At 48.1% G+C, this 27689-nt stretch overlaps 1 protein-coding gene and 1 non-coding gene across 8 annotated transcripts in view; one reads left to right on the forward strand and one right to left on the reverse strand.

Annotated features, from left to right (window-relative positions):
* NT5DC3 (5'-nucleotidase domain containing 3) overlaps nt 1-27689 on the reverse strand; it is a 94095-nt gene that overhangs the window by 30467 nt on the left and 35939 nt on the right. For 5 of the 7 annotated variants that reach the window (XM_077846127.1, XM_077846126.1, XM_077846129.1 and 2 more), the window contains one exon: nt 6077-6261. In XM_077846127.1, the coding sequence (XP_077702253.1) occupies nt 6077-6261 (185 nt within the window). Of the gene's footprint in view, nt 1-6076; nt 6262-15656; nt 15781-21025; nt 21228-27689 lie in introns of those variants that run through there. The other 2 variants (XM_077846130.1, XM_077846131.1) reach the window with 2 other exon arrangements.
* On the forward strand, nt 23687-23790 carry LOC144282780 (U6 spliceosomal RNA). The gene has a single exon (XR_013351222.1). It is a non-coding gene; the product is annotated as a U6 spliceosomal RNA (small nuclear RNA).

A 27689-nucleotide genomic window follows, 5' to 3' on the forward strand; every position in this document is an offset into this window, starting at 1 on the left:
TTAAAAATAAAAAAAAGATGCCCAGGAGGTATTGGGGCCGCCTCCAGCCCGCAGCCTGCACAGAACAGAAGGGAACAGAATGGAGCTGCTTCCCTCACTGGGAGCCACGGCGTGGGCTTTCCGATCCTCCTGCCCCTGCTACTCCCAGGGACTCCAGGCTCCTGCCTTCACATGCGCGGCGGGGCGGCCCCGTGGGCGATTTCTAGGCTCCACTCCCACCCGAGTCGAGTGTCCCCAGACAACCTATGACGTCAACTGTCCTTGCGGTGGGGGCCCTTTCCAACACACACACACACGCACAGGCACACATGCACACGTACATGTGCACAGGCACGCACACACATGCACACAGACGCACATGCACACACACAAGCACACAAGCACGTAAACACACAGGCACACACGCACACATACATACACATACACATACGCACACAGACACACATGTGCATGCACACACACATACACACACACACACTTGGGCACACACACACGCAGGCACAGCATCTCCCAGAACAACTGTCAACAATGACCTCACATCGGGGAAGCCGAAGATGCTCCCAGCAGCCAGGAGGTAACATCGTCTCCAGGAGCCAACAGCAAGATCCTGTGGACGTGTCAGTGGAGAACCTTTCCATCAGTTAATTATGACACCAACTCTGGAGCTAAAGCACCGTGAATGCATCCATGTCACAGGTGGGAACGGCAGCTCATGGAGATCAGGTGGATTTCTCCAGGTTCCCGGGAAGGTGGCGGGAAGGTCAGGGCTTGTGTGCTGGCCACACAGTGCCAGAACCTGTGCTTCCAGGACACATGACTCCGCCAACGTGTCACACACATGGCTGGTGTCTCTAAAAGCAGGAGGCACTAGGGCAGCTGGGAGCACCCGGGGTGCACTCCTTCTTCCAGGCAGCGGCCCGGCTCTGCTGGAGCACCACAGTGCCCCGACACCCGGTGCCTATGTACGTCCAGCCCTACAGATGCAGTGCCCAGGGGTCTCCGCCTTGTGTGTGCACAGCCTCGCACGTCAGTCCTGTCAGATGCAGGGCAGGAGGGCAGAACCAGACTTCTCTAAAGTCTTCACGAGATGGGAGGGCAAAACGACCCGCATCTGAGCATGGTTCTCACTTAACCGTGTCCTTCCCCAAACACGCTGAGGATGTGCTGAACACGCATCTGTGCCAGAGCCTGGGGCGGTGGCAGGAACCAGATGGGGCTGTCTCCTCCCCTAAAACGTGTCCCCTCCACCTTGAGGAGGCCATCACCAAGCCCCCAGCAGAACGCACTATGGAGCAAGGCCTACAAGAGCTCAAACATCCGGGAAACACAAGCAAGATGAGGAGCAGGGACACAGACCACCTGGGGCAGAGGAAACACAGAGTCCTGGCAGCCAGGCAGTGGAGGGTGGCTGTGGCTCCAGCAGGTGACAGGGTGACTGTAGGGGGGAGCAAGCCAGGGCCCAGCACTTCCAGAGGTCCCGTCTGTCACTCTGAGTGCACAGCCAGACCAGACCGAGTTCTGGGTCCAGGAGCCATGGGGCTGGAAAGGGATGGTGGCCTGGAGCAGACAGGTGGCTGTGGGGCAGTCGGGACACGGCTGCACAGGGTGGCCTCATCCCAGAGAGCAGAGCCTGGAGAGAAAAAAGCGACCCATGGTGTACACGCACCTCTGCACATGGCGGAAGTCAGCCTCACTGGGTAAGCCACGCAGACAACGGGTGCCCCCTGTGACACAAGCCAATGGCACTCCACCTCTGGGGCCTCCCCCTCCCCGGGCCCCCAGTGTAACCACAGGGAGATGTCAGCCAAGTCCCAAGAGAAGCCACCTGCCCAGTCAAGGTTGTCACAAACCAGGGAGTTGTGAGAAAGTGCTAAGAGAGCCCCCATAGGACAACTGAAAGTGACACAGCTCCCGCACGGGTCCCTGGAATAGGCAATGGATATCAAGTAAGAACAGAGGAAACGGGGTTCCAGGGTAAACTTCAGTCAGTGCGGGTGTTACCAACGTGCTTCTCTCGCCATGATGAAGAGACTGCGGTCAGGGGAACTGGGAGCAGGGGGACCAGGCAGGGGACACATGCAGGAATGCTCTGCGGCAACTCTGCAATCTGCCTACACACCTAAACCTCCCCTAAGATTAACAGTCTGTTAAAAAGAAAAATAGAAGAGAGAGAGCAAGAACTCACAGCGGACAGATCAGACAAGGGTCACAGCCACTGGGCCCTAGAGGTGGGGATGGACTACCACGGAATGACTGGGACCAGGACAAGGCCATGGATCTAGGGGCGGAATCAAGAACCCTTGACACTCCCCCTCTGGTCTTGGTGGACCCATGAAAGGAAAAGGTAGACATAATCACTTCCCTATATTTTGTTCTATTTTTGCAAAAACATGTAAGAAAGAAAGAAAGAAAGAAAGAAAGAAAGAAAGAAAGAAAGAAAGAAAGAAAGAAAGAAAGAGAGAGAGAAAAGAAAGAAAGAAAGAAAGAAAGAAAGAAAGAAAGAAAGGAAGGAAGGAAGGAAGGAAGGAAGGAAGGAAGGAAGGAAGGAAGGAAGGAAGGAAGGAAGAAAAAGGAAGGAAGGAAGGAAGGAAGGAAGGAAGGAAGGAAGGAAGGAAGGAAGGAAGGAAGGAAAAGTGTCGTTAAGAAGGGCTAGAACTAAAAAAAAATAAAATAAAATAAAATAAATAAAATTAAAAAAATAAAATAAAATAAAATAAAATAAAATAAAATAAAATAAAATAAAATAAAATAAAATAAAAGAAGGGCTAGAACTTCTTACATTTGCTTTTTGGGAAGCTGTGGAATTGCAGACTTACTGTTCTATTGCTGTGCATCTCAAGAGCAGATGTCTTCCCATCTCTACAAGCACATTTAGTCCCTGGCAAGAAAAATGGCACCAAATTAAATGCCTCTTGGAAGAATTATTTTGTTTCATCAGAGCAAGAGAAAAATCTGCATGAGCATAATTGACTCTATTAATATGCCTGACATAATTAGTGTTATGACTGATCTCTTTTATCAGAGCAACAAACAGATGTAATGGGGCTGAATCTTAAGTGATCTTACATCCAGAAGCTTTTCTGATCCTAACGATGGCACCTCCTCTTCCCCATCTATGTCTTCTCTCTGTTCCCCCAAATTTTATACATTTTTGATCCTCAAACATTTTGTACCTTCGTGAATATTTTATTCTCATGTGAACAGAGTGGAAATGTTATTGGCCCCACAAAGAACAACCAGGAATGAAGGCAAGAACGCTCGTGCCCTGGAAACAGATTCTGCCTCCTCCTGACTCGAGGCTGTGGGCCTCATTTTCCCTGTAAGGCAGGGACGGGGGACCTGTGGGGCTAAGGCGCACACAGAGACAGCGGTGACGGCTGCCATTCCGAGGGTCCTCTACCTGCCAGCCCGTTATACATAGTGACTCACTTAATTATGACACCAACTCTGGAGCTAAAGCACCGTGAATGCATCCATGTCACAGGTGGGAACGGCAGCTCATGGAGATCAGGTGGATTTCTCCAGGTTCCCGGGAAGGTGGCGGGAAGGTGGCGGGAAGGTCAGGGCTTGTGTGCTGGCCACACAGTGCCAGAACCTGTGCTTCCAGGACCAAGTAGGAGACCCACACACTGGGCGGTGACCCGAATGACCCCCACACACATAGTATCGGCCCAGCCACCAGGACAGGATGCAGCACCCACGGGGCAGCCACTCCGTTCACTCTTCTGGGGCAGGGTGACCACAGACAGGCCACAGGGGCAGGACCCCTGGGGCTCTCACTTCGCTCTTGGGCCCACAGGGCAGGGCCAGGCCTGCCATGAGACGGAAGGGCAGGCGGCTCTCCAGCAGATGGGGAAATGTGGCTGGATGGGGCTCCACGCAGTACAGTGCCCATAGCTGGACAAGGCCGCCTGCCGGCTTCGCGGAGACGGAAAGGTCACCGCTGACAAATGTCATTCCTGCATTCTGAGTAGGGAGAAACTGAGTTGCTGATTAAATCCCTGATAATCAGAAGCAGAACGGAACAGGAAATACAGGGCATCAAATGATGAAGACCTAAAACTAATGGGAACTGGGGTAGCATTAACAAAGGTATGGTATCCAGAAGCAGGGAGGTAATGGCCTCCCTCTATTCCACATTAGTCAGACCCTACCGGCTGTGACGTCTTCCAGTCAGGGCCTCACACTAGAGACGGATAAATCAGGGCACATGCCCTAAGAAGAGTCACTAAGATGATAAACGACCAGAAAGGAGGCCAAATGAGAATGGCTGGAAACTAAGAATGACCGGGGCAGAGACATGCGGGACATGACGTGCAGCCCACTCACACAAAACACTATCCTAGGGGCCAAGTCAGGAACTCCGATCTCCTACACCCCTCCTTGGCCCCGCCCCCTCCAGCCCTCCCTGGCCCCCACCCACCCCCTGCTGACTCCCAGGCCACTCCCACCCACCCCCACCTCCCACCACACCTTCGCAGGCAAAGCCTTTCCAGACTCTGCCCACGTACCCCGCCCTTGTGTGGCCCAAGCCCTGGAGCAGGGCAGGGCAGGGAGGGTGTGCTGGGAAGTGCGAAGAGGCCCCAGCAGGGACCCCACGACTGGCTGCCCCCTGAACCTGCAGCACTACGCTGCACTCGCTGCGGCACTCGCGCCCCTCGACCCAGCCTCTCCGTGGCTGCTACACGGGCCATGGGGGAGTGGCCCCTGGTCAAAGCCGAGGGACTAAGCGAGGAGAGGCAGGCCCAGCAGTGAAGGTGGAGGAGGCAAGAAGGCCTCCCCACAGCGCAGGTGCCCCTGCGGAAACACGCTGGGGCCCCACACAGACCCGGCCCCGCAGAGGGTGCTCACAGCACTGGTCAGGGTGGCTCCTGGGTTCTGGCTGCAGAGACGCGCTCACTGGGCAGCACAGCGGGTCCTGCATCCTGCCTTTCCTTCCCCACCCTGGGCCCTTGCCAACACCACACACTTGAATGTTCTTTGCGGAACAACTCAAGTCAGTGATGATGGCAAAACACAGCCCATTACCGGAACAATTTCCTCTTTAACCCGAACAGGCGGCCACGTTCATCGGCTTGGGGAGGAGCGCCATCCTGCTCGGCGAGGGATGAGAGCAGAAGTCCGTAGCCCTGTCCCCACTAACGCTAATTTGAGAGTCTTCTATCAAAGAGACGTCGAAAGATTTTGGGTTTTTTCTTTTTTTTGTTTTAAAGATTTTATTTATTTATTCTTGAGAGGCACAGAGAGAAAGAGAGAGAGAGAGAGGCAGAGACACAGGCAGAGGGAGAAGCAGGCTCCATGCAGGGAGCCTGATGTGGGACTGATCCCGGGTCTCCAGGATCACGCCCTGGGCTGAAGGTGGCGCTAAACAGCTGAGCCACCGGGGCTGCCCAGATTTTAGTTTTTTTTTAAGTAACCATCTTCCAGGTGCGCCTGGGTAGCTCAGCAGGTCAAGCATCTGCCTTCAGCTCAAGTCATAATCCTGGGGTCCTGAAAGTGAGCCCCGCAGGGACTCTGCTTTTCCCTCCCCTTGCCCCTCCTCCTGCTTGTGTTCTCTCTCTCAAATAAATAAAATCTTTAAAAACCAACTATATTCCAATACAAAGTCCCAGCTGTGTGACATAAACGCCCCGGAGAGCTAAGACACAGCACAGCACTCCTGTACTGCAGGCAACGGTGTCCCCGAATGTCTCTGAGGGCAGATCTTACAGCCAGGTTCACACACACACACACACACACACACACACGCACACATGCACGCACACACGTACACACGCACAAACAAATAACGATGATGAAGGAGGCAGGAGGAAACTCTGGGAGGTGACAGTGTATGGCCTTGACGGTGATAGTGGTTTCACAGCTGTGCACTTATCTCCAAACTCAAGTCATACACATCAAGCATCTACAACTTTCTGTATATCAATCATACCTGGAGTCCCTTGGAATGGAACAAAATCCACTCACTCACTTAACAACACTTCCCTAAGTGACGTGTGCATGCCGACACAAGACCAGGTGCGTTCACAGCTATTGTCCAGTGTCTGGGGAAGGAGGAGACCCACCCTGCCCTCACCCGGTGCTCATTGATGAGAAGGTCCCGCGCGGCATTGAATATCAGCGTGTGAAGGTGCTTGGAGTAGAACACCAGGGTATAGTCATAATCGAAGCCATAGATTTCGATGTCCGACAGGCTCATCTCATTGTTGGAGAAAATGGCATCTGGATTCAACAAGTTGTTCATAATCGAAGGAACCAAGTCTAGGAGTAAAGAAGAACATGTATTATGCCCCGTGATGAATAAGGGTTAGTAGGATTCCTAGGAGTCACAGAGTGGCTTTATCTTGGAAACTCCACACTGCATGAGAGAAGCCACGGCTTCTCTGAGTCCAGTGGCCTAAAATGTCCCAGCCAGGCAAATCCAGAGGCAGGAGCCGGGGGCATGGGGAGAAATGGGGCCACAACTAACATGTACAGCATCCCCCCCGCCCCCAGGGCAATGACAACAATCTCAAAGTGATGATGAACACTGGCTGGACAGCACACCAAATGCCACCAGACAGGAGTTCTCAGTGGGTGTGCGGTACCGTATGTACACAGTATCTCAATAAAACTTACTAAAAAAAGAATCTTTGCTTCAACATCGCAAAAAAAACGTGTTTAGTTTAAAAAACAATACATGCTAGTTACGGATTTCAGAAACCGAGAAACCTATAGATAATTAAATTAAAAGTTAGCACCTCCAAGCTCTCTGGCACCTGCCACCGCAGGGTTCCTGGCCTTACATAATTGACGGGCCCCTGCCAGGGATGCTATTTTCTGAACATGACCACATGGCACCATGTAGATGAAGTATGGAAGCAGGATTACTTACAGGGTGACCAACAGCACTGCTTTCACACATGATCTTTCCATGAAGTTCTAACAGTCTACTGGAATTAGAGGTTTATGTTTAGGAACAGTGTTGGCAATAAAGTTTCTCTCCCTTTGGACCAACGGAGAAGAGTATGTGATGTCCTCAAGCAGGACTGCATCACTGGAAAACCGCTAAGAGCATGTCTCCGACGGCTGCCCGGGATCCCCGCTGGGGTGAAAGCCCAAGGTGTATTAATCATGTGAACATCACCACCAAAAGCTTGGATGTTTAATGTGTCATCACTCAAAATAAACATGAGGAATACGGGAAGCTTAAAACGTACTTCGACACCCTATAAAACCAGTTACAAACACGAATAATTACAAGGCAAAAGGAAAGAATGCCAAACACTCAAAGAGATAAACAGCCTGTCTGAACTTTAGACTCTGAAGTATAACTGGAAGAAGGGCCCTTGACAAAGCAGTTATGCACTTCTTCCCGAAACAGAAATAAGGGTACCGGTTTAGAAAGTGAGTTCCAGAAAAGAAAGAAAGGAAAGAAAGGAAAGAAAGGAAGGAAAGGAAGGAAAGGAAGGAAAGGAAGGAAAGGAAGGAAGGAAGGAAGGAAGGAAGGAAAAGACAGAAGAAAGAAAGAAAAAGAAAGAAAGAAAGAAAGAAAGAAAGAAAGAAAGAAAGAAAGAAAGAAAGAAAGAAAGAAAGAAAGAAAGAAAGAAAGAAAGAAAGAAAGAAAGAAAGAAAGAAAGAAAGAAAGAAAGAAAGAGAGTTCCTTTTGGACTAATGGATGAAGACATCAAGACCATACAGGCAGAACACAGGACAGAACACAGCCCTGTTACTCAGGCCAAAGCCCTGACGGGAGCCTGGTCCCAGGGCAGCCCAAGCCTAGAGCAGGGACGCAGCTGCAGAGCTGCCCAAGCCCAGTGGACTCCATAAAGGACAAGGCATTTGGCCGTGGCTGTCTACAGTGCGCGCTGCTGGTCCCTGCAGCGCGGCTCACCCTGAGCTGACAGACGCACCTGCTACCCACCCTTCCCCGATGCATTTCTCTGGGACATCGCCACTCGCCCACATTCAGACTGTACAGCCTCAGAGAGGTTCCGCTCCTGACTCCGGGAAGAACGCCCAGGAAGGACCCAGGCCTGGCCAAACACGGCACCTGAGTTCCTTCACCAACATGAACTCATTTGGAGAAGGCTCAGGACTCCTTCAGGCCAGTCATCATCCCACTTTCCCTGCAGCCAAAGTGAACCAATGAGTCCAGTCAAGAAAATTTCTGGATGTGCAAGGGAATTTCATGGAAGAGGTATTCTTTTCTTCCAAGCTCGGATCCAACAGGATATAAAACTGGAGATGTGAGGGGCTATCTCCAAGGTCCTTTAAAAAGGCCAGTATTGGGGATCCCTGGGTGGTGCAGGGGTTTGGCGCCTGCCTTTGGCCCAGGGCGCGATCCTGGAGACCTGGGATGGAATCCCACGTCGGGCTCCCGGTGCATGGAGCCTGCTTCTCCCTCTGCCTGTGTCTCTGCCCCTCTCTCTCTCTCTCTCTCTATCATAAATAAATTAATTAATTTTAAAAAAATTTTTTTAAATAAAAAATAAAAAGGCCAGTATTGGAAGAAAGCAAGGTCAAGAGAAGAGAAACCACCCCATGACATACCTAGATCAACTTCTGTTTGAAGCTACCAAGCTACCGCTTGGTTTTTCAATTACACAAGCCCGTAAAATTTCTTTTAAATTTTTTTTTTTTTTTTTTTTTTTTTTTGCTTAAATCAGTTTGGGTTGAGTGTTTTATTGTTTGCAGCTAAAAAGGTCCAAACTAAAAGTTTATTTAAAGCACATTCAGCCACTTGAAATTTTTACTGTCTACAAATTTTAACTTTTTAAACTGGCATTAAAGGCATTCTGCATTTATACTTTAAGCCATCTTTCCGATCTTAAATTCTCCTTCATATGCCCTACTTTCAGCTAGATGGGCAATCTACTACCCTCTGGTCTTCAGAATAGTTGAGTACCACCTTGAATTAAAATTCACATGGAGGGAATCCCTGGGTGGCTCAGCAGTTGCGCCTGCCTTTGGCCCAGGGCGTGATCCTGGAGTCCCGGGATCGAGTCCTGCATCGGGCTCCCGGTGTGGAGCCTGCTTCTCCCTCCTCCTGTGTGTCTGCCTCTCTCTCTCTCTCTCTCTCTGTCTATCATAAATAAATAAATAAATAAATCTTTTTAAAAAATTCACATGAAATATTCAGTCTCTCTCATCTAACTACAGAAACACTGCTTAACTACATTAAAGGACTGTCAGGGAAGATTTCCCTTTATACTCTGCTGCAGGGCGCTGGGGCAGCTCAGCGGTGGTGTCTGCCTTCGGCTCAGGGCATGACCCCAGAGGTCTTGGGATCCCTTAGAGGATTTTCTCTTAGCAAACTCCTCAGTTACAACTTCCTCCTGTCAAGCAAGGCTTGGCCAAAGATAATTCTACTGACATTTATGGAAAAAAATGTTAATTTGTCCTAATGCAATTGATAGGTTAGGAACAATTTGACCATAATGCGAAAAGTTCAGATTTATGTTGAGAATGTTCTGTTTAGTGCCAACAAACATGATTTAATCTGGTTGTGAACACTCAGTATGGCTTCTGCTAATAAGTAGGTACAGTAAGGGGAATAAGAACAGAGCAAACAGTGTGACTTGAGGTTGATGATTCCAAGGGGCGCTACTTACTACTGGACCTTAGAGATATGAATCCAACTGTTTTTAGCCAGAAACTATGTTCTCTAGGATCCCTAGTTTCGCTAAGAACCATTCAGTTGTAAATCCCTTCTACTTCTTTTTTTTTTTATGATTTTTATTTATTTATTCATGATAGACACGGAGAGAGAGAGAGAAAGGCAGAGACACAGGCAGAGGGAGAAGCAGGCTCCTTGCAGGGAGGCTGATGTGGGACCCGATCCTGGATCCTGGGGTCACACCCTGAGACAAAGGCAGATGCTCAACCACTGAGCCACCAAGGCATCCCAATCCCCTCTACTTCTGCAGCAGTCCCCATAGATGCAGGGACAAAACCCAGGGACCCAGGTGTCCTTTTCACTATGAAGGAGGTTACCTGCCAGCACAACGCAACCTCAACTCTGAGGGAAGAAATGACTCTTCCCCACATAACTCCTGCATCCTTCTGGGACCCTGTGCCACCCACTCCAGCCCAACTGGCAGTCCAACGAGGACATCACATTCACCCCGGGCCACTGTTTCCACTGATGTGGGGGGAACCTGCGTCAAGTCGGCTAACCCACAGTCCTTCCCTTCTTCCTTTGTCTTTACTGTGCAGCTTTACTGAGATACACGATGGATGTATAAGCAATCACACGTGAAGGATGCAGTTCCACGAGGTTCGACGTATGTACACACCTACGAACCAGGGTCCCGATGATGCTAAGTGTACCTAACACCTCCACACATTTTGTCATGCCCCTGTGAATGCCAGCCACCCTCCCCAAGCCCGACTATTCCCCAGCAACTGCTCTTCTACTTTGGATCAGATTTGTTTTCATTCTCCAGAGTTTTCTACATATAAGATCATCAGCACACAGGATTTTGGTCAACTGGTTTTTCCACTTACTCACCTCTCAGGAACTTTTTCAGTAAGCACCTCCTGCACACCTACCATGTGCCAAGCACTGCACAGGGAGACGTGCAGGGACTGTATGTGAGCAGATGACAAGGCACCAACTTGGTAGGGATCGACATCACAGGCAGCAGGGGAAGCCAAGAAATGGCAAAAGCACACAAGACATGAATTCAGCACAGCTCCCTCTCCAGAGGAGGTGGCAATTCAAAAGTCATTTTTATAGCATCTATAAATCTAAAAAGCAGCTTTCCTTTCTCTACTAGTTTAGACATTCTGCATCATCTCCAAGGAAAAGTAATCCATGACAAATACAATTACTCATCCAAATAATTAACAATGTGTGTGACATTTACACTACTCCTACCAAGAGTTAAAATCACATCTTAATTACTCTGTAAATAATATTTGTCATTCTGACTGCTCAGTAGAAATCCACCATGTGTCCTGAAGTTCCAAAAATCTAACCACATGTGACTACATCTGAAATAAAATTACATACGATAACGGTTTAAGGACAACCTAATCTTAAGTCATTTAATAAAAAAAAAAAAACTTAGGGGCACCTGGCTAGCTGAGTGGATACAGCATGCGACCCTCCAGCTCAGGGTCATGCATTCAAGGCCCACATTGAGTGTGGAGCCTACTTAAAAAAACAAAAACAAAGCCTGACTGCTCAAAAGAAAAGTACTTTTTGTTTCATGGGAGAAACTTCTTAGAAAAAGAAAATTGAGCCATATCAAAAGATGAAATGCTAGGCAAGCTATCAAGAGCTTTCATCACTGTATGGAGACAGTAGAAGAGGAATAACCATCAATGTCCTCCATACACCATGGCATCAGGTACTTCTCACCTTGGGTCACGGTCACAAGAACTCCCTAAGGTGAACACCGCTACCCACTGTTTGCAGATGAGACGTTATGTTAGGCCAAGTCGCTCAGTTATCAGACAGTACAATGTAGGTCAAGTGCCTGGCAGGGTACTTGGCTCACGGCAGGGGCTTCCTGAATGTCAATGTCGGTCCCCTCTCCTTCCCTCATCCAGTCACCTAATATTTTCCCTAGCCTGGCATAATCTGGGAAACCACACCCTCAGATTGTCTCCTGGGATCAACGAAGGTCAAACTACTTTTCTAATAATCCCTAAACATGGCCAGCAGCATTAGGACATGCACATCCCAATCCCCAGAATCTGTGAAGACATCATCTTTACGTGGCCGAGGGGAATTAAGGTCCCAGGTTATAAACGGCTGACTTTAAAATAAAGATTAAGCTAGTTTACCTCAAGGTGGGGGTATGGGGGCTACTCACTGGGGTAAAGTGTAGACAAGGTAGGCAGATGGTTCAGCATCACAGTGATGTCATGTGGAAAAGGCCCCACTGTCCACTGCTGGCTCTGAAAATGAAAGGGACCATAAACCAAAGAATGCTGGAAGCTTCCAGGAACTGGGAAGGGCACAAAGGCATTCTGCATTGGAGCTCCAGAAAGGAACAGAGTCCTGCCAGCACCCTGATGGTAGCCCGGCAAGGCCCACTTCACACTCATGAACTCCCAGACTAATGGATGTGTGGAGTGTAAGTCACTATGTTTGTAGTGATTTGTCAAAGGAACAGTATGAATTTAATAGATTATCTGCCTCCTTCACTCGTCTGTTCTCACCCATCGACAGCAGAGCATTCGAGGCTACATGGTGTCTGACACCTCAATGAACAGAACCAGATCTGAGGCTCCAGCCATCTCCCATGAATTGAGATGTAGCAGAAATCTGCAAAGATGTGGAACTCTGACATTCTTTCAAAGTTCTTTTATTTTGGCAAATAGCTGCCTTTCATAAAAAGTGTCTCATTTATGTTAGTAGGTAACAGATTTATTGTTATTTTAAATGAAGTGGGGAATACCTATTTTTTAAAATCCCTCATTTTTAAATTTCTAATATAGTCACTATCAGTATAATCTATATAAACAAAAACACTTTGGGATCTTCAGTAATTTTAAGCGTGTAAGAGTCCTGGGAACAAAACACTGGAAAATTGCTACCCTAGCTTCACCTGCCTTGCTCACTATTACAATGAAAGTAACTCTCGCACCTAGACAACATCCAAAAAATACCGTTAAATAAAATGGATACTCAAACAACATTCTGATACCGAATGTAATCATGTTTCTCAAGGTTTTCCTGCTCAGAGAGATCACAAGAAACTTTCCAGGTAAGCCCAATGTCACCAACAGAGGTTCATCTTGGAGAGTTACATCTTTACACACAAATTGAAATTTTATTCAGGTTTATGTATCAACATCCTATAAGTACACTTAATATAAAACAGTTCCAAAAAAATAAAGATAAAAATAAAACAGTTCCTCAAAACCCTAGTAAACTGAAAACAATGAGTTTCTCAAAGTTCAGAACCAACCTACCTAAGTACAAAAATATCCTACCTAGCTGATATACCTAGCAGTGGGCCTCTCTCTCACCTACTAAAACGTGCAGTATCTAACTTAAAAAATAAAAGGAAAAAAATACTACCTTTTTCCTCCTAAGCACTGACTGATCATGTGCAACAGGAACACAGAGAAGCTCTGGAGGAAAGCAGTGAGTGGCCCCATCAGTTAAGTGTCTGCCTCCATGCAGGTCGTGATCCCAGGGCCCTGGATCGAGCCCCACATCAGGCTCCCTGCTCGGTGCAGAGCCTCTCTCTCCCTCTACCCTCCCCCTGCTTGTGCTCACTCACTCTCGCTCTCTCTCTCTCTCTCTCAAATAAATAAAATATTTTTTTAAAATATGGGGGAGGCTTTTTTTCCTTCTTTTTTCCTTAATCTATAAACATATCTCGTCAACACGGAAACAACAAAGTCAGGCCCTGGGTGAAAGGTCCCGTCCCACAAACGATCCCAGCCTGAGTGTCCGGGTATCCTACAGAAGCCCCAGGCTCGGCAGCGCAGGGCAACTTATGCCCCTCACTCTGAAGCAGTGGGACCACAAGTGGCTCCTATAGTTCACCCTCAATGGTTCACCTTCACAGGGACAGCCACAAAGCAACCTGAACGCAAAGGCGAGCTTCCAAAGCGATGAAGTCAAGGGGAGGGCAGTGACGACACAGGATCACCACTTAAGCAGCTATCATATGGGACAGGAATTAGAATTACTCTGTGACTCAAGCCATCCAAAATAAAATTGGCAGCCTTCTGCTCACACGGCAAACTCAAGCAGATGCCAGATGGCTGCTAATAAGAGCCATGGAAAAAGGAATTCCTCCTTCCAGCAAAGCACTGGACGCTATGACTTCCAAGGGATCCTCCAGTTCTCTTCCTAGTTTAGAAATTTCTTTCCTACCTGAAAATGTGAAAATTATTATGTGGCATGTTTTTCTCTGAAGTCTCTTTGCTACTTTTTCCTGTGGCCACAGATCTTCAGTATCATAAAGAAAACAAAAGAAGACATTTAAAGAATACATGTTAAGATTTTTATGACGCACAGAAAAGTATAAAGATAAATACATTATTATTAAAAAAATTTATTATTAAAAAAAAAGATAAATACAAAGAACACCTACATCCCTACCACCAGCTTGGGAAATGAACCTCTAAATCTTCACCCGCCTTCTCCTCCCACCAAAGAGGTAACCACCACCCTGACTCCGATGTTTATCATTCCCCTACATGTGAGACTTTTAGCACATGCATGTGTATCCCTGCAAGTGACCTACGGTATCTGTTACGGATTTTCAAACCTTTAAGAATTGGTATTCATCTGCAACCTGTTTGTTGTCTTATATATACACACACTCAGCCTGGTTTTTGTGACAGTCATCCATGCTGACATCTAGGCACAGCTCTTGTTCAGGAGATGGCATACATTTCCTGTAAAGATTCTGAGCTGTGTCCGTGGACCACATATTCTGTTGCAACTACTCAACTCTGGCGTCAGCGCACAAAAGTTTGGTTTTTATACTGTTGTATTTATTTAGACTTACTCACATAGCTACCAACATCTTGGCTCTCCATTTGCGCTTGGGCTGAAGATCTAGCCATCCAGGGAGAATTTACATCGACTTCTGTCAGAAATCCCAGAACATCATTACCTTGGGACCACTTTTAGTTAACTTCTCAGTTTGAAATTACCCGACATGGCAGGCAGACCAAATTCAAACCCAAGTCCATGAGAGAACTAGCCTGTGATGATGAGGCCACAGAGAGACCTCCATGCACTGCCCCCCCAACACTGGGAGAAATTCAGAGTAGAGACCAAGACAGACCAGTTTCCCTACTATCTTCCTGCCTGGAAGGCAGCTCTGTGTGGGTCTGGATTTACAGGATTCAAAGAGAGACACAGAGACACAGGCAGAGAGGGAGGCAGAGACATAGGGACAGAGTATGTGTCTGTGTTCTGTCCCAGCAGGCACAGCCAATAACACCCACCAAATAACTGCTCCAGGATGGTAACACCTTCAGCCTGCTCACCATCCTTCATTTTTAGTCCCTGCTGTTTCACTTCAGTTTTTCAAAGCTCAGCTCTACATAAGAATGTTCTTTGTAATTTTTTCAGCATGTACATATTCTTTACAGAAAAGGTTTTTAAACTATCCATCTAGTCTACCAGATTGCTGAGCCCCAAATCCAAAAGAACAAGTCTAAAATACAGAGGACATGAGTGCTTCTACGTGTCAGAAGCTCAACGAACAACTGGTTTCTAAGCCCAGGAAAATAGATTCCCCGGCCCTCCCCTGCATCTGCTGAATCGGAGCCCCCCGGGTCAGGGCCTCAGCATCCCCTTTTGAAACAAGCCCCCAGGTGGGTTTCACATGGCTTGCAGTTGCAGAACTACTGAATTTTTGTAAATTCTACTTTCCTTCGAAAGCTGGCAACGTAATTATCATTTAATCTCCTCTTTACACGTTATCTCCTGTCGCTTCTTTTGCGTTGCCCAGGATGCCCTGGCAAAGGGGACAATGAGTTCCAGACTTCAAGCCCACCCACTGCCAGCGTCCCCAGCCACCTCCGCAACAGTCACAGAAACCCCAACATTCACACGTAAAAATGGCACAGACCCAGGCTGACTTCTGATCTGATATGCAAACTTTCACCCAGAACAGAGTCCCCTGTTGACTGTTTTCAACCTTCAACCTCATTCAGCAACCCAGCACCTACCCAGGGCAGCCCCTTACCTGCTCCTGTAAGATAACAGGGTTCAACGAGCACCGGGTTCACCAGCGGAGGCTGAGATGCTGCAGAAACCCCCTGAAACCATGCACGGAACAGCCTGTGTGTGCTCATGCTGCAACTGTTCAATCTGCATGTTCTTCTAAACGCAGGACACACAGCCTCCTCCGATGTTTGAAGGCACCCTGACCCCCTTACTCTGTAGCCCTGTTACAAAGAGAAAGCCTAACAAGGGTGTACATTAAGTACCTCTGGGTATTATCAATGTACATTCTTGTTATACATATTGTTTGAACCTCCAAAGGGCAGTCTCTAGAACATGTATTTTGAGCTATTATCTCAAAAAGGGGGTTTCATGGTAGACTTACTTGGAGAGTGCTCCACCCCAACCCTCCTTCTTGGGGAGTCATGCATTTTAAAGGCTCTGATAAGCCTACCTGCAAGAAGGTCTTTTTAACACACATATTTTCAACATTTCCTGAAGATGGTGGAACACAGTCTGAGAAACACTAGACTCATCTTAAAGTTATCTCATTATTATTATGGTGTTTCCTTAACTCACTGCAGTTCCTCAAGGGAACGGTTTGCATTTTACATTTATTCTATATAAACTAAGCTCATATCACTGTCCTATACATAGTCCTTACTAAATACACAATTTTTGAACAAAAGTTAAATGCTCTCAATAAAGAGCTCTGAATAAATCCATCAACACCCTGTAAAAGCTTCTAACACTTCCCATTAATCCCCCTACTTCTTTCCACAAGTTAATACACTTCACAGCCCCAGCTAAGCAGCCAAACAATCTAAACAGCCCAGGCCGAGAGGGTATGTGAAGGTTCCCATGGGGACCACTGGGCACCCCAACGCTTGGCCGAAGAAGCCCCCCCAGGCAGCAGCAATGCTTCCATCCACACCTCTGTGGCAGCCAAGGGCTCAGTCCAAAGAAGACGCATACAAGGTGCAGCGTAACAGGAAAGAAGAGACCACACACAAATAGATCCAACCCTCTAAACTATAATCGCACAATGATTTCTTAGCATTGCCCATTTTAGGACAAAGTTTCTTAACCTTGGCATTACTGACATTCGGGGCTGGATTATTATTCGTAGGGAGGTTGTTCTGTGCATTGCAGGCTGTCTAGCAACATCTCCGATCCCACACAGCAGAGGTCAGCAGAATCCCTGCCCCCAGGTGTAACCCGACATTGCCACATGCCCCCACCCCCCCGACTGCAGCTGAGAACCACAGTTCCAAAGGAAACTTTTGCTGGAGGTTATAAACCAGTACTTTTTTTCTTAAATATATGTAGACCACTCCCTTTATGCTGAGTTTGACACAGGAAGCATATTATAATCCCCCAAACCCCAAGTTAAAAAAATAAAGGAAGACATTCCAAATGAGGAACATTCTACAAAGTAAGTGACCATGTCTCCTCAAAACAGTCAAGGGAATCAAAAACTATCACAGGTGGGAGAAGCCCAAGGAGACGTAAGGACTAAGTGTAGCATGCTCTTCAGAGTGGGATCCTGGAGCACAAAGGACATTAGGTTGAAAACTAGGGAAATGTGAATTAAACATAGACTTCAGTGAAAAGTAATACATATGGACATAACGGATATTGGTTCACTGACTGTGAAAATTTGCCATTCTCATGAGAGGTTAATTGTAGGGGAAACCGTGATAGGGTTTAGAGAAACCACACAATTTTTCTGTATATCTAAAATTGATTTAAAAAATAAAGTCTATTTTTAAAACTTTTTAAAAATAAAAATGGAGTTGGGGCAGCAGTCGGCTAAGTGTCCATGACTTCAGCTCAGGTCATGATCTCAGGATCATGAGATCAAGCCCCGTGTCAAGCTCCACGCTGGGCGTGGGGCCTGCTTGGGATTCTCCTCCTCCTCCCCCTCTACCCCACTCGCACATACTCTCTCTCACTCGAAAAAAACCAACCAACCAACAAACAATTAAAATAAGTAAAAATGGAGGAAAAAAAAAAAGAAGTGTGGGAGAAAAAGGGTAAAACAAGGAGTAAAAATCATCTCCTCCTGGAGTAGGCTTCATCCTGGGAAACCCTTCAAAGGGAACATACCTGAGCAGATTGTTTGGATGAGGCGAGAGATTCAATTACCAGAAAGCAGTAATCAGAAAATGAGGGGAAAGAAATTACTTTTGTCTCTTGTTAGTTAAAAAAAAAAACATAAGACTACACATTTTTGCCTGAGCATCAATACTTTTTTGTGACCCCTACTCCTGTAGACAGCCCCGCAGGGGTCAGCGCACCCTGCACAGCTGAGCAGCTGTCGGCTCTGTGCCCAAGCCCCAGCTCTGTTTCATCCCCAAGCTGCTGTTGAGCTGCTGCTCACCTGCCCCTGACCAATGTCCCCATCCGTGGGACGGGGCTGGTCACCACAGGCCCCTCCCTCCCACTCCGCCCATCTGTGCGTCCCCAGCCTTTCAGCCCTGCCAGGGCTGCACAACCCCACTGACCCGGGGCTTGGTGCTCTCACATACAGCCCAGTGGCTTTGGCACCGCCCAAAGGGGAGACAACAGAGGAGTCAGGGGAAAGTGCCTGTGCTCCCCAGCGGGCCCCAGGAGCCTTGCAGTACTGCTGGGGGCAGAAGATGGGGGTGGCACACCCCAACACCTGATGCGCAGACCCATCACACACCATCCAGCCCAGTGGCCTCCTTCTGCGGAGAGAGACAGCGAAGCTAGAGAGGTTGGGCTTGTTCACTGCCCCGGCCTGAGGGGACCTAGACCCCAGAGCTAACTAACCACCTCCACCTCTCGCCAAGCATATGTCTGAAACTGGAAGTCATTTAGTAACCTGAGGGGACCTAGACCCCAGAGCTTAACTAACCACCTCCACCTCTCACCAAGCATGTGTCTGAAACTGGAAGTCATTTAGTAACCGATAATAATAGCTACCAACACTGCACATCTACTGGGTGCCAGGCTGGTGCTGACTGTCCCCACATGACCCCCAGGTAATGCTCTGAGGTCGGAGCAGGAGGTAACCTGCACCTAAGATCTGGTGTAATTAGGTCCCAAAAATCTCCTTTGAGCTGTCATACTCCAAAATTTCACTTGGATCATCACACCCCAAAACCCCAAACCCAAATTCTGGCCTGATGCTCATCTTTCTCACCCAGCACTTCAGCTGTCTCACTCGCCTTCCACACACCTTGCATGGATGGCTTCATTCATTCCTCACCAAACCCTACAACGTGGCACTACTACCGCCATCCCCATTTTACAGACCATGAAACTGAAGCTTCATGAAGAATGGCAACAACTGCTGCCTGTAGCTTCTTATGAAACTAAATGTACCATTACCATTCAACCCAACAATGGCATTTGGAGAAATGAAAGCACATGTTCACACAAAAACCGATACACAAATGTTTACAGCACATTTGTAATACTCAAAAACTGGGAGCTACCCAAATAGCCTTCAGTGAGTGAAGTACGATTAAATGGTTCACTACAGTTTAAAAACAAAAAAAGGAGGCTAAATTGCGGTACATCTCCCCGTGGAGCACTACTCAGCAATAAGAAACGCACTCCAGATACAATACACACAACCAGCTGGACAACTCTCCAGGGAATTATGCTGAGTTTAAACAGCCAATTCCAAAAGGTCACATACTGTAAGACTCCTTCTGTAAAGCACTTTGGAAATGCCAAAAATCTTTGAAATGAAGGACAGATAACACCTTAGAGATCAGAGAAAGCATCTGTAAGGAAGTGAATGTGGCTACAGAGATAATAGGAGAGATCCTTGTTGATAGCTGCTCTGTATCTTGACTGTAGGGCTAAATTCTTGAACCTGTTTGTAATAAAGCCATATAGAACTAAATATGCAAACACAAGTAGAAATGGAGGATGCTGAACAAGATCTGTGACATGTATCAGTCTCAAAATGGCTTCAGATACTGTATCACTCATTGTTTTGCAAGATGTTACCACTGGGAGAAACTGGGTAAAAGGTATCCCAGATTGCCCTGTATTAATTTTTATGGCTGCATATAAATATACAGTTATCTCAATTGAAAATTCCAATTAAAAAAAGTCTCACAAAGGTGAGCTAGATGATCTATATTTCTTCTAAGATCTGCAATGTCTGTCTGCAAAGCCAATCTTCTTTCCATTGTACCACACAACCACTTCAAAAGATGGAGCAAAATTAACTCAGCAAAGGAAAACTGAGAAGCCCTATTTCACAGAATTCTGTATTGCTTGCTTCTTTGAGTCCCCTCAGAAAATCATCCCGATTGGTGAAAATAAGCCCCGTGCTTTCTTTCATCAAACTTCTGACTTCTGGCAAGAAGACTGAAAATGTGATCCTACCCAGTGTTCCCTCCCACCAAATACTCTCCTTATCTCCACTTGCCACCTCCACCCCATCTCGCTCCCAACATCGATGCGACTATTTCAATCCTAAGTCTTCCTTGAAAGAAGCAGCACTGATGGCTTTGGCCCTTACAACAGCTCCCAGATGGTCAGCTGCCTCAGGAAGGTAGGGCAGCACAGGAAACAGGATGGGGAGTTCACAGCTGAGACAGACCCCAGCTCAAGGTGTGACCTTGGCCAGGTTCCATACACGTGGGTTTCTGCTCTTCCCATCTATAGGATGGGGAAGTGGCACCTTCCCTCCCAGGTATGAGGAATTCAGGGAGATAATCCAAGTGCCCGGCCTGGTATTTACTTGGGCCTCTTCCCGCCTCTGCCCATTTCCACCAGTAACAACAGGACCAAGCTGATTTTATGTTCACCTGGCAACTAAGCAGTCACTCCCTGGAACCACCCCCCTCACTTAGGTTAGGAGATAAAACAGGACACTCTCAACTTGAGACCTCTCCTATTTCAAACATAGCGACACACAAGCACATACGCAACACAAGAAAGGAAAATCGCCCCTGGCCAGAGGCTCTGCACGGCTCCAGGGGCACTCGCCGCCCGCCGGGCTCCGGCTGCTCCTATCATCACTGTTTGTCACTAACAATACCTAACGGGGCGTGGGGGTGACTGTCTCCCAAGCGATGCCCCTGGAGACCAAAGCGCTTCTAATGCAGATTTCCAGCCGAAAATCGCAAGAAGGTATGAAACTGCTTTCCCTACCGGAGAAAGGCAAGACTTGCAAAGTTACTGGAGGCGTTCTCCACGCCTCCCGGAATCGCACTGCAGCGGAGGGAGATGCCGCCGCCGGGACCGAGGGGGACCGAGGGGGACCGAGGGGGAGCCACGGTCGGAATGCCCTGCAGGTCAGCGGCAAGCGGCGCGGGTCCGCGGGGGCCGCTTCCGCGCTGGCCGCCGACCGCCTGGGTCGGGCCCGGGCCCCGCAGGCTCCGGGGGCGCCGCCGCACTCACCGCGCGTGCCCCGCTTCGCCTCCCGGTAGCGCTCCCACAGGTAGCCTTTCATGTCCGGAGCCGTCCCGGGCGCCGTACACACGGGCCGCCCCCGGGCCGCACCCCCGCAGCCGCCCAGCAGCACCGCCGCCGCCCGCGCCCCGGCCCCCCGGGCCAGCGCCGCCGCCGCCGCCGCCGCCGAGGCCATGCCGGCCGCCCAGGCCCTGCCCGCCCAGGCCCTGCCCGCCGCCGCTCCGCCGCGAGAGGCGCCAGCAGCCCCGCCCCGCCCGCCCCGCCGCGCTCTGCAGGCGGCTCCCTGCGTCCGAGCACGTGGCGGCGGCGCGGCCCGCCCCTGTGGCCGCCGTAGGGGCGGGGCTGCCGCGGGGCGGGGCCTGGGCGGGGCGCGGGGCGGGGCCTGGGCGGGGCGGGGCCTGGGCGGGGCGGGGCGGGGTCCCGCCGGGCCCGGAGGGGGCTGGTCTATGAGGGCCCTGGAGCCCTGGGTTGGGTCCTTCCGGTGCCGCCCGTGACGGGGCAAGTGGACCGAGGTCCCACGAGTGGGCTGATACGCGTGAAGGTCATCCCCCCGCCCCCGCCCACTGCAGAACCTAAAAGGCCAGTGCCCCCTCCAGGGATCCCTGCTCCTGCTCCTGCTCCTGCTCCTGCTCCTGCTCCTGCCTACGCTCACCTGGGCGGTGCACCTGTCCTCCCTCAAATCTGCGAGGCTGGCCGCGGGTGAAGACTGATGCGGCCCCCCTGGAGCCCAAGCCAGTGGTTACTGTGGTTACTGATGAAAGGGGGTTGGGGATAACTCCCAAGGCCGGCACATTGCCTGGGAGACCCGGAAGCCGTGCGTGAAATAGGGAACGATTTAAGGCCACCCAAGCATTCACAGAGGCTTAGGCTGTTGGCTGGAGGGGCCAGAAGATGCTTCACGAAACAAACTGGCCTCTGCGTTAGGCCCTGACAGGTAACAGCCACTGCTCGGTGAAGCCCTGCTGTGCGCAGTATCTCATGCAGGCCTCTCAGGAGTCCTGAAAAGCAGGCGCTGGGATTTCTGCCGTTTTATACCTAATGTGACTGGGGCTTAGAGAAGTGAAATCATTTTCCTGGGGTCACATAGCTGAACCCATTCTTCCATTTGGCTTCCTAACATAGTATGTAGGGTTTAGTTGGGTGATAAGGGAGCCAATAAGTAATCCTTAACAGTTAATGGGTAACAAATCACTGATGAGAGGCAATGGAAATGTTTAAAATAAATATCAAATCCACGGGCTCTGGTACATTACATTTACTTATTGGTTTATCCCAATTTATCTTTCTTATTCATGTTTCACAAAATTAAAGGTTTGGTGATAGCAATTATAAATTTTGTTTACATGGAAAAATCAATTCATAAATGCAAAATTAACTATAGCAAGGTAAAAGTAACACAAGTAGAACTTTAATTACACTGCTTCAGCATTTTTTAGATATGGAAGCCTGTGAGGTCAACAATCTTCTACCTACCATACAAATGTGAATCACTACACAATTATTCTTTTTAGCTGCGATCTGTTACAGTATTTTAAAGAGCTAAAAAATCAAACCCTAAAAATCAAAACCCTAGACTTTATCATCACCTATAAGAGTTATAAGAGGAAATATCTCATCAAAGAGTTCTAAGTAAAGACAACCACAAAAAAGCGCATGATCATTTTTATACTTTATTAGTATCATTTGAGGTCTTCAACTTTTTGGTTTCAAACTGAGATCTTCTCTGAAAAAAACTCTTCTAGGAAATTGAACTGTAATCTGAGCTATGAAAAAGCCACTTTTCCGATATGAGCTCAGACATGGATTCCCAGGGATTATTTGTGCTAAGAGACCATATTACCAAGGGATGCCAGTAAATTGTGGTGGTTTGGCCTTTTCCACTTGTGCCTTTAGCTGACAAAATCCTTTGCTGTAAAATATTTCCTACCCCATCCATTTTACCCAAAGATAAAATCTTAGAGGAATAATCTTTCTTTTTCATCAAGGCTTCTTTCTCTGGGCCATTCCATAGTTCAACATTATTTTGTATCTTCCATCAGGACTTCTCCTCAATAAAAATGGAAATAATGGGTCTCAAGACCTTTTTCCCTTTTCCAGAAGCACACTTTGATTTATCTCTAATTGTATGAGACGCCAAGCCCATGCTTTTAGCTCTCTGCAGCGTATGTGCATTCATGCATATTGCAGAGCTCACTGTGTTAGAACTCTGAGCGCTATGGTAGTTTAATTTAAGCAAGTGCTCCCACAATGAGGTGCCATTCCTAGAACCCTCAGAATATTGCCGGCTCAGGCCTTGAGGCCATCATCTCCTACTCCTGATCCACTCGATTTCCCTCAGAAGTCTGCAAAAGATCAAAAATCATCAAGAGGTCACAAATCTAATGTGAATAGCCAAAAGTATGTTTCTTTTTGAGACGCAGAACAGAAACTCACTGCAGGATTCCATGGATTGATGAATGAGAAGATCCCAGGTAGGTCGCCCTTAAATCAAGTGACCTGTACAAATAGCCCACTGCTTCAGTCATGATATGATGACCGGAGTCATTCATCAATAACTGACCTGCTGGATATTTGAAAATAAAAATATTAGAATTTTTTAAAAGTACTCCTGGTTTCACATAAGAGAAGGATAAAAAAAAATTATAAAAGATGGCATTGGGAGCACATACACTAAAATTGTAATGATACACAGATGATCAGTATGGCCCCTGCACAAGGATGACACACAAATTCATGAAGCATCCCATATTTAAAAAAAAAAAAAAAAGATAGCATTGGAAATCATCTATTGTAATACTCCTGCCAAAAACACTTAACCTAAGTCTAATTATAAGGAAACAATCAGGTATGAATTGATAAGACACTGAGAAGGCGGGGGGCAGTGGGGGGGGGGGCGGGGGGGGCAGGGTAGAGTAGAGCCTGACCTAGACTCTTCAAAAATGTCAATGCCATAAAAGATAAAACAAGCCTACTTAAGGTTATAGGCTAAGAAAAAAGAAGACAACAAGATGCAATGGAAGACCCTACACAGGATTCTGGATCAAAAAATTAACAACTATAAAGAACATTTACCAGAACACTCAGAGACATTTGGATACAAACTACACATTAGATAAGTAGCCTTATGCAATGGTTAGATTTTCTAGGTTTGATTGTTGTATTGTGCTCATGTAGGAAGGTCCTCATACTCAGAAAACACAAGCTGAAGCATTTACAGATGTAAGTATCATATCAGCAACTAACACTCAAATAGTTCAGAAAAAAATATATGGGTAGACGTGTGTGTGGGTGGTGTGTGTATGTGTGTGTAAGAACACAAATGTGGTCAAAATGTTAACAACTGCTGAATATAGGTGAAGGATCTATATGTGTTCTTTATACAGTGCCAGGTGCCACTGTCAATAATGTAATTCTCTAAAATGTGTTAAAATGTGTTAAAACAGATATATATTTATATGACATATATATAACATATATGTATATGTAACAGTCTAATATGCCAGTGGTACTCATTTATTCATTTTACCCACTTAAAAGGCTGCTTTTAAGGAGCTGAACTTGTATCACTGGTCATAAACATACTGTAAGGCCAGGGCGTGTAGGGCATGGATGTGGATATGAGATAAGAGACTACCAAAAATGTCATGGTAAAAATCAATGGCCAACGACCCCCCACCATCCCCATTATGAATACTAATAGCCAAAGATTACGTGAGTGACTGGCATCTGGCAGGCTGTGTGATCCTGTAAGGTATAAACTATCACCACTTGTCTTTTTCTTTTTCTCATTTAGCCTTTTAATAGGACACCCATCCACACGGTTCAAAATGGAAATGTATAAAGATATGAAGTAAAAAGTGTCTCTCCCACCTTGGTCCCCATCTGTGCAGCTTTCCCTAAACCATGTGTCCTTCCAGAGAATCTATAGTGCAAACCCATTGTCTTTTTAAAAGAGGAAAACTGAAAGAAGTTAAGTAACTTGCTCCAGTTCACGGTGGAACCACCCGGGGTTGGCCTCAGCCCCGGCCGTGTCCTTGGCGGCAACGCAAATGTCCCCTCCTGGCACAGGAATGTCCTTCTGCATGCCAGCTGTGGCTTCTGTTTGTAGAAATGTTCTCTCCTTGTATCTCTGCTCTGTGAGTCATAACCCACATCTCAAAATCTGTAGGGAGCTGTAGCTAGTGGTTCTGCCCAGCAATCTGTGGCTATTTTGCTTCTCTTACAGTTAGCTCAATGACTCCCTAGAATGTTCCCAGTCAGCCCCATCTAGCAGAGCGGAATGCACCTGTGGGTTACCCTGCGCAGGACCACCACATCGAAGCGGCCTTCGCTGGAAGTGGAGGAGGATGCCAGAGTGTCTCATGTGGCAGCGGGCAAGAGCTCATTCCCGGAGATCCTCTGGATGCCTGTAAGCAGCCCCCACAGGATGCTCATTCTTCCTGGTGCACTTCAAGAGGCTCTGACTTGTCACACAGACCAGCCGCTGCCGTCCTTAGCATGCACTGCTCCTCAGACTCCCTCTTAACTGCACATCTTGGCTCCCTCAGGCCCCTCTTCCCTCAGGATCCCTTCTGGACCTGTATCTCCGGCTCTGACCTCAGACAGCATCCAATCATTCCCTCTGGCAGCAGGCATAGGAGCTGCCAGGAAAGGCCATCCTCACCTCAGGCCCAATCCCAGTCCACCCCATCCTCCCTCAGGATCAGTACCAGCTGAGCCACATGACCGGCCTGGTGTCAGTCCTCCCAGCCCAGGGAAGAAGGTAGTTCAGGTTGGTCCATTTACCCTGGAGAGAAGTCACTGAACCTCTTCTCACTCTGACCCTTAATTCTGGAGGGGAAGGGAGCCCACACTAATAGGGCTTTCTGTGGGTTGTTCTGCACACATCTTGTAACTAAGCCTCAGGGCAACCCGACAGGCAGCTTATCTCCCCCTTGTGACCAGTAAGACGACTGAGACCCAGAGAGGCTATGTCCAGAAATAGCAGAACTGGGATTCACAGCCAGTTGGCCAGGATCCAAGCACCATCACTTCCCGAGGTGGTAAAGAGAACATGGGTCTTCCTGTTGCACTGGTTCCCTATTAGGTTTTTCCATAAAAATATAGGTAGGAAGGAACCATCAGTTATCTTTTCCACTTTGTACCTCTGGATGGAATGTGAGTCAGAGGAGGGAGTAGGGGGAAGTCCCACCCACTACCTTGAATATCTGTCCTCAGATTTTAAATGGTCAGTTTTCCTACTCGCCCCACACACACACATTTTTTTATTGCTTAATATTTTTTTTTTTTAAAGTGGTAGCTTCTTTACTATTTCCTCCAGAAAAAGCAAGCAAGATATTTTATGCAAAGACAGTCCTCGGTCCTTTCAAGTATTCTTCTGAAGGGCCACCTTGCCTAGTCCTTACTCCGCTGAAATGTAAGCCTGTTCCTTCCACATCCTCTAATATGTGCGGTCACCCAAGAGGTGCGATTTTTGCAACGCCAGGCCTGTGTTTACTCTGGCCTCGGCCCATATCTGCAATGCAGGTGCTGGTCACCAAGTGACAAGAGAAATCTCCGTGTTGGTGGAGGTCCTCGGGGAGTGTCCCCAGTGAGCCTAGTCCAGGGACCCCACCCAGCAGTGAGCCCCACCACCACCACCCCTGTGCAGGGACGAACGGGCTAAGAAGTGAAGATGATCACTGTCTCTCCTCGCCCAGACATGCTGCAGACGTGCAATGAGGAAGGAGGGTTATGCATCGCCTAGACATTCTTTGTTGAAAGTCTTTTTTTGTTCAACAAGTGTGCTACACCCAAGTTTGTCACAATCCCTCAGTTTGAGAAATTGAGCTTGTTTGCTCATTCTTTCAATAACCGTAGTGAGGGAGAAACATTTTGGAGGGGACAAAGCTATCCTTGTCTCAAATGACATAAGAAGCTGCAGTTGGATGTCTGCACGGGCCTTCGATTTCCGCCCTAAAGGAAATGAAGGATGAGAGTGGGTTGTGCTTGGAGATGAAGGACCCCACGCTCCACCCCTGCCCACTGAGACCACGGACCCATCTTCTCCAGGGCCCAGGCTGCACACAGCAAGCAGCAGCCTCTGCCAACTGCCTCATTACCGTGTGAATTCCCGCCACCATTTCAAGGGCCTCTGTAGATCCCACCTTTGGGTACAGGGAACAAATTCACTGCTCCCTCCTTCACGGACTTTTGTCCCTACCACTTCCCCTGAAATGGAAGATTCCCTGTGACCTCTGGGTTGCAATGATCTGCTCTCGACCTGGTAGTCAGTTGTCAGGCTTCTCCTCTCAGCTTCCCTTGTGGAGTCTCAGCCTACCTCAAGAGCCCCTCCTCACCTGCTGCTACAGCTCCTCCTCTGCCCACCCCTTAAAGACCGGCCTTCCCCCAACTTTTGTCTCCCACTGCTGGGTCAAACATTCTTCCAAGCTCTTCAACCAAAAAAAAAGCTCTTCAACCATTCCAGCAGCTTCAGCCACCAAGCGTAGCTAAGGATTCCACACTATACTTTTCCAGCTCAGTCTTCTAGCTCCTTTTTTTTCAAAAGATTTTATTTATTTACTTGACAGAGGGAAAGAGCACCAGCAGGGGGAACAGCAGAGGGAGGGGGGAGGCAGGCACCCCGCTGAGCAGGGAGACACATGGGGCTCGA

This window comes from Canis aureus, chromosome 13 (assembly GCF_053574225.1).
Source record: "Canis aureus isolate CA01 chromosome 13, VMU_Caureus_v.1.0, whole genome shotgun sequence".
In the NCBI taxonomy this organism is placed as follows: Eukaryota; Metazoa; Chordata; class Mammalia; order Carnivora; family Canidae; genus Canis; species Canis aureus.